Here is a 10350-nt window from a genome sequence, read left to right on the forward strand (position 1 = left end):
AATTATATATCGTTAGTTAGCGACGACGTATTCACTACTCATTTTATCATAATCTAGTGAGATGGTAGTCAATAATAGTAAAACATGCAATTACACATGAGAAGGATTATGTGTAACGTTTCTTAACTGTCTTGATGAACGGCCATTTTGTTCATCTGAAAGCAGGAATTTAGCTTTAAACTGCCAAAGAGTCTTTACTATTTCAGCAACACAAACTTACGCATGAGGTTTCAAACAAGGGGTTTTAATCTAAAACTGAGTGTCATAGAAAAAAGTACTAATAAAACCACTAAGAAATACTGAAATGGACAAAAAAAAATTATCCGCACATATCAAGGTCACTGCTCTAAAGAGCAGAGAAAAACTTATGTGGAGCATTTCCATATTTATAAAGAAGAGCAGAAAAAAGTAGTTTTCAAGAGGCAGGACACCTGAACGTCAAACGACTTTCCGTTTGTCTTTTAACCGTAATATTTAGTCTACATTTTCTTGTGCAGGATTTTGACAAACCCTACACATCTTAAGTGAGCTGCTTTGAAATTAAAAGTATTTTAAAAAGCCTCTTCAATACAAAACAATATTAACAGGAAAACAAACTATACATGAGCAACTACAACATGATAGAGAAATTTTTGCCAAATTTTTTAAGGCGCAAGTGTCACTTCGCAGGATCGGCAGCAGCTTCACAGTCGTCTCCTCCTCTGGCTTCCTGGGACTTTTGTGCCATCTTTTTGAAGAAGTGTTCAGCTCGCAGTTCCTCGAAGCAGAATTCGGTGGCGCCGCTGAGCAGCAGCTCTTTACAGTACATGCTCCGCTCCTGCAGTTTTCCTTCTTCTGCCTCCTTATGCTGCTGCTGGTGCTCTTGCAGTCTTTTCAGGGGAGTTTCTTCTTTACTCGGCTTCCGCGCTGAAAGAACGGAGTTCACTGTCGGGTTTATCTTGCACGGCGTCCTGAAGGAGAGGAAAGACATTAATATTTATTTTACAGTGATCTCGAAAATAAACTAGAGTCGGAAATTGTTAAACAAGGAATTAACTATTAAAAATGTTTAGTGTGAATAAATAATTAAAGAACTAAGATTTTGATCATCACATTCTTGTCATTTACATTAAAGATTTAGGAGTGAAACGCTTCAGCAAACCTTTATGTAGATTCTGGGATGATATCCAAATGAAATGAAAAATTTACTTTCATCTAAAAGGAGGTGTATGGAGTACAGCAGTAGCTTGGAAAGAAGGAACGGAACAGTGGTAGCCGATGTCCTAGATAAATCTGTGTGGTGGCTTTTGAAGCATCGACTCCAACTGCTGTGTATCTAATGACATTTTACCACACCTTTTCCTTCCACTTAACTTTTCATGTATATGCTTAGACAAAGCATTCTGTAAACATGCAGCCATCCACTCTTTTTTTTCCTTTCCTATTTTAAATGTAAATTATCTCCAATTACCAATATTATTTCTCACGTTGATCTATAGCATGTTCTTATCCCAAATATGATTCCTGGAGGAACTCACATTGTTGGAGGCTGGTCAGACTCCTCAACAAATGGTTGGAAGGTGGGTTTTGGAGGTGGTGGAGGCATGACTGCATGTCCAAATTTTGTTTTCTGGGGCATCTATGACATTTATAAGCAAGAGAAAAATAAAGATTTTCTTTAGTAGACATCAATGTGCAAATTTGCATGAGGAAAAAAAAAAAAGACATGTTTTTTCATACCTTTATATCACACCATTTCTGTGGCTTCTGCTCGTTTTCTTTTGCCCTTGACGTGGGAGGAGCCATCCAGGATTCCAGCGAAGGTTCTGATGGACCCGCAGTTTCAGCTTTGTTCTCATCGAAAATCACCAGCTTACTGTTTGAGACGTTGCCAAGGACCGGGTCACCGCGTGACGGCAGGCCTCCGCCAATACCTGCCCGGGGAACGCATCAAAAATAAGGAATGCAATAACGGTAGGGATAACATCAGCTAGAAATTTCACTTACTTCTGATTGCCGACCCAGTCCTGTTGACAGGAGCAATGGCCTTCTTCTTCCCTCTATGTTTGAGGTCTGCTAGTGAAATTCTTTCAGGTTGTTTTGGCTCCTCGTCACTGCTGTCATTTTCCAATTTTAATAACGCCTGTCGGGACACACGAGCCTGCAGAGCCCTGGGAATGACCATTCAGATGTTGTAATTCTTACAGAACGGTTCAGAACGGAGGAAGTTAAACTGAGAGGTGTGATCATAATTAAACAGATCTTTACTTGTGAAACTGAAGAAGCTTGTCATGTGGCTCAGCAAACTTCTTGAACGCCTCTTGATAGACGAGATCTGCTTTTCGATAACTGCCCTGATTCTCGTACTCCTCTGACCAAGCTATGTAGAGCGCCGCCTGTGTCACTCCAATTCCTTGTGCTTGCATATATCTGTAGATATCGAGGGGCTCTGAGCAGTTCTCTGCCTGGGGACATACAACACAAACATTTGGCAAATTTTACTACCACAAATTTTGTTTATCAGAATACCTAAATGAATCCAAAGTTAAAAGAGTACATACAAATTTGATCCAGAGATCAACATAGCGAGGGTCATTGTGATACATCTTTTCATCTGTAAATCTGGTCACAGCCCGCTCCAACAATGTTGCAAGGTTGCTTTCTTTGCCACCCTGAGGAAAGGTTTGCTCTGTCCACTTAATATACCTGTTAAACCACACAATGATGTCAACAGAGGTTTTGAGATAGAAAGGCAATATGTACAAAAACCTGACGCTCATGCTGTATAATTTACTTACCTATCCCAAACACTTAGTGGATCCTCTCCTTCATACATTCGAAGTTCAGACTCAAACATCCTGAAGAAACAGAACAAACCATAAAACCAGAGTTTGATCATTTTCCACTTCAAATCTAAAGTTAGAGAGATGATTCCTACTGTTTCTGCTGGTTGATTGCAGAGGTGGGTCCTTCTTCTTGTTGGCTAAGGGCTTGATGTAACACCGATATATCTCTGCCGCGCCTCAGCGGCTGAATGTTTTCTTTGCTGAGCTCCCAATCTACATCTCCTCCTTCTGCCATTGTTGACAAAGTCTAGATCGCTACACAAAGACACATATTATAGCAGCTTATTAAGATGTTCTTATGATTACTAGAAGTTCAAACTTGCAGTGATGCAGGTGTTATTTTCCCATGATACACATTTACATTTGTTTTCAGAGCCAACATGACATACCCATTATACTACACTAAAAAACTTCAAATCACCTAAAGTCATGGTGAAATAAAGTACCTCCTTTAGTTTAAATTCACATCCAGGGATTTTAGGTCATAGTTTCTTGTTTAATGCAACCTACCAGTGAGTTTCAAACCCGACAACACCATCATACAAAGACTGGTTCATCCCGAAGACCAAACACCCAAGCTAAAGCTGGGCGGGGCTGCGTATGCTTAGTATTGCAACAAGGTTTACACTGACATCTGCAACAACTGCATAAGCGCAAGGCACAATACAGAAGAGCCAGCAGCTAGAGGCAAGATTCAGCTGTACATTTGAACGTTTAGGTGCAATGTTTTAAACAGATGCATATCCAGTTTTCTTTGTAGCTCTGGTAGCTACATCAGAGCTGTAAACTGAACAACCTCATGAGGAAGACTGGCTCTCTGTTCGCATATTGCTCAGTGTGCAAACAAGAACGATGTATAACACTGCATCCCTATATCCGATATAATAATTAAACAACAATGTTTCGTTATATAATCGTTAAATAGCCCCTCTTGAACATAAAGGATAGGGTTATTCTGCAAAGTGACCTACGCAGTTAGTCTTTGCAATGGAAATTACATTAGCGATTCCGCGACGGTTTTCCCTTCATAAGGATTGCAGAAAAAGTTAGTTGTTTTTTTTGTTATTGTTGTTAAAATGCCATATTACAAAGAGTTGTACCGTGCAAGTTAAACTTAACGAAAGAAATGAACTTCTCTGTGAGAAAACGTATCCAACATACAGCATGACTTCCACGATGCTAAGCTAGCTAGTCGCAATGACATGAGAAGCTCACCTTGGCTAGATCAATACATTTTGTCAATGTTCACATTATTAGCTAATTTTGCCAGATAAACATAAAGTTAAACAGAACTTGCGATAGATAATGGTCTTGTTTTGAATACCTTTTCGATCCGTTTTAACCTCTTTTGGTAGGATATCTTCAGCTAATGTCTAGCGCTGTGACGCCGTTACACTAGCAAGCTCTTCTGTTTTGAACAACGGCCGCAGTCCGCGGAGAAAGCTGATTGGACGAATCCCACACAGGAATCTCTGCGTGACGTAATATTACCATTTCCGGTCTGCTTCCTGTTTTGATAATGACAACGTTAACCACCCTAAAACATATAGCTAATTTTCCAAATTCCTGCCCATTATAGCTGTATTTCCGTACGTCCTCAATCGCTTGGGAAGGCATTACTCAAGAGGAGACGCAATGGACAGTCGCTGTTATGGCTGTGCATCAAAGTTTAGTCTCTTCAAGAAGGAGGTAAGATACAGCTCTTTTCAACCTTTGGGGGGGCCTTCATTACCTTGCTCCCCCTGGGTTCCTTAGACATAAATTCTCGCTTATAAATGGCCATAGAAATACTATGTTTCTCACTATTTTTTCTTTAGAAGTATATGCTATTATTATCGACAGCCTTTGTGATACATAGGAAAGTCTGATAAATTTAGAGTACATGAAAAAGCATGTTCCACTAATGGAAAATATTGAAGCCAGAAATTGTGAAGATGTTTCAACACTAGAAACGTAATGAAAGGGTATAAAAATTAATCAAGAAATTTGATGCAAAACAAGCTGAAATGGTTGTAAAAAAAAATACTGTCTGAATAAAAATAATTGAAACATTGCTCTGCTTCCTCTTAAAGGCAAATTGGAAATACATTTAAGACATTAAAATCTTAATTTCATTGTTTTAAAGGCATTTTAGAGTTTTAAATTTAACTCTAAGTTTATCAATAAATAAAATAGAATAAAAATAAATAATTAAAAAAACTCAAAAAAAGATCCAGGGACCCAGAAGAACTAATACGATCCCACCCATGCTTATTAAAGTTTGCTTAGGTAACATACAAGGTGTATTTTCCACCAAACTTTCCCTTCAGCTGGGCTGTAAGAACTGCGGACGCTCCTTCTGCTCCAGCTGTTTGAGTCTCAGTGCTGTGGTGCCTCGCTGTGGCAACACCCAGCAGAAGGTCTGCAAGCAGTGTCATAGTAATCTCACAAGGTAAACCACCTCCCCTACACACAGAAAACAAACTAAACCAATTTTTTCATAGGCTAATATTTCACCTTCTTTCTTGTTAGAGGGGAATCTTCAAACAATGCTGGAAGATGGTCCCCTCCAGAAAACTACAAAAAGTTTGTATGACTAGATACAAAAAAAAAAAAAAAATTCAAAAGAATCTTGTTAAAAACAGGAGTGTCCTAACATTTAAAATTCATGCTTTTTGCAGACGGGTTGCAGCACTGGAGGCCAAACAAAAACCACAGTCCACACAGCCTGGTGTGCATGGAGGGAGCAGAAATGGCAAATCAGTCCATCTACCAACCAAAGGGCTTAGTAAAGAAGACTACGCTATTGCTGAGAGGCTTCAAAAGCTAAAAGAAGACACCAAACCAAGTAATGCATTGAGTTCTTTTAGCATATTTATCATCTATATCAAAGCTGATGATTTGAGTAGTTAGCCATTGGCTGATATGATAAATTATGTAAAAATGGGATGGTATTACTTTTATTTAACCAGGAAGATCCCAATGCAAAACTGGTCAAGATAGGCAGCAGCAAGTGCAAAACACAGCTACACAAGTTTCACAACCAAACACAGGCAAAATATAATAGAAGCACATTCAAATTTGATAGAAATTACAATTAATCTAAAATGTGAAACATTTGTCTGTCATGGAATTAGTCTCAAGGACTTAGTTTTGATTTAAAATCACTTAATGAAATCAACTCTGTCATTTTCCAATCATTCTGCAACTTGTTCCAATATATGGTTCTGAGTGGACAAAAAGCTCTTTTACCAAGCTCAGTTGATGCAAATGGGACAGAGAACATCAATTTTACTTGAAAGTGAAAAACAATAATTTTTTTCTTGTGCTGATTAAATTAACCAAACTTATTACAGTAATAATAATGAAACCCATAGCAATTATTTACTGTTACTTTGATGTTTCACGGAGACATAAACAAACAGTATGAGAAAAACTTGGTAAATTTACATGGATATTTCAAGTAAAATGCTTGGTTATAGTTATTGTTATGCCTTCTTTGCCTTTCTGCTCTCTAAGGAGTAACAGAAACATAATAAACTGATACTAGGGGATCAGTTGGTCGAGCCTTGTACAGTAGCTTTTTTCAAAAAATTTGCACGTTCATGCAAAATGAACATGAATGACAAACACCTAAATTTGTCTTTCTTGCAAGTGAGGTAAAAGTATGGGAGCCTTCTTTTAGCAGGCTGTCCAGCAGTGTCCTTAAAAAAACATGTACATTTTAAAACTTTGATCTATTTTGAGATCCAATATCAGTCCATGCCTAGCATTAATATGTTTTCTTTTTTTTTTTTTAAGTCTTTAATAACATTTTAACCTCTTTAGAGTCTATCCCTTCTGAAAAGGAGATTGAGTCACGTCTTGCTGCTCTGAAAACTCCCAGCCAGCCAGTGCCTTCTTCTGAGGATATGGAGGATCGCCTGGCAGCTCTGCGGGGTCAGCCACCCCCATCTCAAGCTCCTCAACCAGTGAGTTCCCCTTCCCAATCTTGTGAAACACTCAACTATAGGGCTCGGTGAAAAAAGAAGCTATTTTGTAAGTGTTTATGTATTCACACATATAGGTACACCAGCCTCCTGACACCAGGACTCAAACTGAAAAAGCCAATGATTTGATTACTCAAATGGCAGAAGAAGTCGCCATTGATGACCAACAGTCAAGTCCAGAAGATAGTAAGTTAATATTTGTCTCATACGTTTTAGATTTATAGTACAAGTCAAATGTTGATATGCACTCATCATTAAAGGGACATCATTGGAGAACAGAATAATGAAGAAGAAGAACCTTGAACCTTAAACAACTAGATGCCAGAAACCTGGCAGTTAGGTGGTCAAAGAAGAAAATGATCCCAAACATGCATCAAAATTTAATGTTGCGCAATCTACTTCCTATGACAAAAAACATACTGTTCAAAATGCGGCATTAACAAACCATCAAGTACATGCTTACTACAAGCGTAGGTACACTTTTGACTGGCACTACAAGTAATAAAATGACTGTATCACCATTTGGCAGAGTCTGAAGTTACATTCATTGCTTTCTAAGTAAAACAAAACATTGTTTTACTTTTCACTTCTGAAGGTGTAGATATGAACGATCTCAACAAAGGTGAAAGTGCTGCTTCAGACGAAAACCTGGAGGACAACCAGGGAGCAGTGAGACAGCAGGAGGCAGAGAAAGACCGTCTGCTTGAAGAAGCCATGAAGGAACTGAAGAGGGAGAAATATTCCCAGGATGAGATCCTTCACATGGCCAAGAGGCTGGCACAGTTAAAAGGGCAGGATCCAGATAAAGGTGCTTGGAGCCAAGAGCATTACAATCTTATCTTTCGTCCATCGGTTTATGGTAGCATTTCAAACAGCAAAACAAGACAGTGCAATGTCTTGTTTTGCAGATGTATTTGTTTGCTCATTTCAGACAAATCAACCTTTTTTTTTTTTTTTTTGCTTCATATTTAGTCACAGCAGAGGATTTCAGACAACCTGACAGTGAAGAAGAGACTGAGGAAGAAGCCGTGAGGAGAGTCCTGAAACAGGTTAGTCATTTAATGTTGATACTATAGATGGATGCTTAATAATAAATTTGCTGCTAAACCCTTAAAAGCTTTTTGTGAAGTATTTAGAATGGCCTTTATGGCCACAAGAGGCTGCTATTTGGCCATTTTAATAATTTGTGGTTTCAAATACAGACATGTTTTGAAATTTTAATCATTCTCATGACTTTTGGCTCCAGCTTTCAGAAGAAGCTGCACTTGATGAAGCCAGTGGCTACAACATACCTATAGAGCACAGCGGACCCAGGAACAGAGAAAAGAAGAAAACCTCTAAAAAACCAGTACTAAAATAAGACCTCACAAGCAAATTCATTGTTTTCATTCCTTTGGGCGCCTAAAATTGAAGCCACTCTCCTTCTGATGTGTTTTAAAGACTCCGGCTCCGACGAGCTGGACCTCTCCCGCTGCTGCTGCACATCAGCCGTCAGACAGCGACGACGAAGAACTTCCCTGGTGCTGCATCTGTAACCAAAACGCCACCCTGCGTTGCCACACCTGTGACGGAGACCTGTACTGCAGCCGCTGCTTTCGGTAACATGACATGCATTAATCATCATAACAACACTACAGATTCCAGTTAATGACTCAAAATGAGGTCTTGCTTGGAAAAAATCTTCAATTTGCCCCAAGAAAAATGATTTGGAATGCAAACCACAACCCACATAAGTCCCGCACAGCTTGCTGCCATACTGTTAAGCAGCATGAATATAAAGTATTTACTGTGATGAATTATCAATCCGCTCTCCATCATCTCCTCAGGGAAGGCCATGATAAATATGACAGGAAGGAGCATCACACCAGTAGCTACACTGCTCCGAAGAAGAAGAGGAAGACATGTTACTGAAGATGTTCATCTTATTAAACTCTGACCTTTCATGGCTATAGTACTTGCTCTTTAGCCTCACAGGAAGTATTGCAGTAATCTAAAACGGCTTTATAGGACATAAAAGCACTACTATAAACCAGAGCTCATCATAACACATTAACTTACAGGGCCAAGCTTAAGGATTAATCAACACCCTCAGGGGGTTTTACAGTTTTTCATGGCACAACCACAAACGTAATTGTATTTTATTGGGATTTATAGTGATACACCAACACAAAGTAGCATGTATTTATGTTGCGGAAAATAAAGGATACATGGTTTTCAACCTGTGATGCGACTATTTCTGTTCATAGTCTTAATGTTCCACTTCAAAGTGAACCTCTATCTCATCCTCAAGTCTAAGGTTTTTTTCCTCAGAGATTGCCTTCTTCTTCATTTCCTCCTCCAACCCCCACATAGTACGATACTGCCACCACAATGTTAAGTGTGTTAAGAGTTTTATTTTTCAACACAGATAATGTTTTAAATATTTACCAAGTAGTTCCGTTTGGTCTCATCTGAGAAGAGCATAATTTTTCTTCATGGCTACTTCTTTTTATCACTTGCACACTCACAGTTGTCTTGATGATTGATTCTCCCACTTGAGGTATACATTTAGTTTTCAAAGACTTTTGACATCAGCTGGTTGAACTGGAGTTTATTTAGGGGTATCGGTGTAAAAGAAACTGAATACACATGCTTTCTAGTTAATTTGTGTAAAAAAAAAAAATCTGTAGAGTGGTTGTGTTTGTCATTTATATTAAATCCCTATAAAAGACAATGAGATTTGGGGTCGTGGTGTGACAAAATCCAAAAACTTTGTAGGGGTTGATTCATCTTGCAAGGCAAAGTGTAGTGAGGAACTTAAGACATTTAAAAATAATGTGAAGACTTCTAGCAGCGGTTAGACTAAAATTAGACAAGCAAGACGTGTAATATCTAAAACTTATCTTCTTAGAACTTGATAAAACAACAAAAGGCATTAGTTGAAGATGCTAAAGAAAACACAACTTAGAAGTGTCAAAGTGAATAAGAAGCATCACGGGTTTTTTTTTTTTTGCATCACTTCCATCAAGCAGACAGATCATGAGCTCACCCGAGACAATGTGCACTCACTCGCAGACTATTGTCAGCTAGATACTGAAAAGCCACAGACGAGTCCGTGTGAAAGAATCACTGAGGCCTTTGTTCCCTTTGTGCTGTTGTTCTTGTCTATGTTTGGCTGTGGTTCTGACATTAGCACTGACTCTCTTGTCGTTTGATTCTAAATGAAGCAATTGTTTTGATTATTTTTAACACCAAAGCTCCTTTTTTTTTGCGAAATGTGTCATTATTTGAGAAAATCGTCTGGCAGGTCCTCTTTGTGCCGTATGTATGGATTCTTTGTCAGTGAAAGAATGAGTCAGAGTCGCACAAATAACCGTAATGGAGCCCTCAACAAAAAAGACACTGCGTATGACAGTGAGAGGACCAAAGTGCAGTTTACTCAGAGGAAGCCTTCACACTCTCCTCTGGGTGCTCCCTCCATTAATGGTGGCCATGTTTGCCTTTTCTGGCCATGTCATGCACCACCCCACACAGGAAATGGATGGGTATAATGGGTGCACGCTTAATGGAACATCCTG

At 38.9% G+C, this 10350-nt stretch overlaps 2 protein-coding genes across 4 annotated transcripts; one reads left to right on the top strand and one right to left on the bottom strand.

Annotated features, from left to right (window-relative positions):
• Positions 1-228: 228 nt before the first annotated feature.
• bub1bb (BUB1 mitotic checkpoint serine/threonine kinase Bb) lies at positions 229-4250 on the bottom strand. Of its 2 annotated transcripts, none has more exons than XM_014980374.2 (9): positions 4150-4250; positions 2918-3080; positions 2778-2837; positions 2541-2685; positions 2248-2444; positions 1987-2150; positions 1720-1913; positions 1518-1618; positions 229-950 (listed from the first exon to the last, which is right to left on the bottom strand). In XM_014980374.2, the coding sequence occupies exons 2-9, from the start codon at positions 3058-3060 to the stop codon at positions 659-661; spliced, it is 1296 nt and encodes a 431-aa protein (XP_014835860.2). In that variant the 5' UTR covers positions 3061-3080; positions 4150-4250; the 3' UTR covers positions 229-658. The 2 variants fall into 2 exon arrangements, with proteins under 2 accessions (XP_014835860.2, XP_087858618.1); XM_088002492.1 differs by having other exon boundaries at positions 4123-4234.
• An 84-nt stretch (positions 4251-4334) lies between these two features.
• zfyve19 (zinc finger, FYVE domain containing 19) lies at positions 4335-9011 on the top strand. Of its 2 annotated transcripts, XM_014980375.2 has the most exons (11): positions 4335-4514; positions 5135-5256; positions 5337-5390; positions 5486-5652; positions 6633-6775; positions 6871-6979; positions 7389-7601; positions 7766-7842; positions 8040-8141; positions 8234-8391; positions 8620-9011. In XM_014980375.2, exons 1-11 carry the CDS (start codon positions 4461-4463, stop codon positions 8702-8704), a joined length of 1284 nt encoding a protein of 427 aa, XP_014835861.2. In that variant the 5' UTR covers positions 4335-4460; the 3' UTR covers positions 8705-9011. The 2 variants fall into 2 exon arrangements, with proteins under 2 accessions (XP_014835861.2, XP_087858619.1); XM_088002493.1 differs by lacking the exon at positions 4335-4514 and having other exon boundaries at positions 4531-5256.
• The last annotated feature ends 1339 nt before the right edge of the window (positions 9012-10350 follow it).

The sequence above is a fragment of the Poecilia mexicana genome, unplaced genomic scaffold (assembly GCF_051168715.1).
Source record: "Poecilia mexicana isolate PSO_F unplaced genomic scaffold, ASM5116871v1 scaffold_22, whole genome shotgun sequence".
Lineage (NCBI taxonomy): Eukaryota > Metazoa > Chordata > Actinopteri > Cyprinodontiformes > Poeciliidae > Poecilia > Poecilia mexicana.

What these genes read in the sequence shown, in the direction of transcription:
- bub1bb (XM_014980374.2), bottom strand. Translation starts at nt 3,060, where the DNA reads ATGGCAGAAGGAGGAGATGTAGATTGGGAGCTCAGCAAAGAAAACATT. An exon ending in AAGCTTCTTCAGTTTCACAA is followed by an intron (nt 2,151 to 2,247) that starts GTAAAGATCTGT and finishes GGTCATTCCCAG; the next exon opens with GGCTCTGCAGGCTCGTGTGT. An exon ending in GACTGGGTCGGCAATCAGAA is followed by an intron (nt 1,914 to 1,986) that starts GTAAGTGAAATT and finishes TTCCCCGGGCAG; the next exon opens with GTATTGGCGGAGGCCTGCCG.
- zfyve19 (XM_088002493.1), top strand. Translation starts at nt 5,072, where the DNA reads ATGCTTATTAAAGTTTGCTTAGGTAACATACAAGGTGTATTTTCCACC. An exon ending in CCTCCAGAAAACTACAAAAA is followed by an intron (nt 5,391 to 5,485) that starts GTTTGTATGACT and finishes TGCTTTTTGCAG; the next exon opens with ACGGGTTGCAGCACTGGAGG. An exon ending in AAAAGAAGACACCAAACCAA is followed by an intron (nt 5,653 to 6,632) that starts GTAATGCATTGA and finishes TAACCTCTTTAG; the next exon opens with AGTCTATCCCTTCTGAAAAG.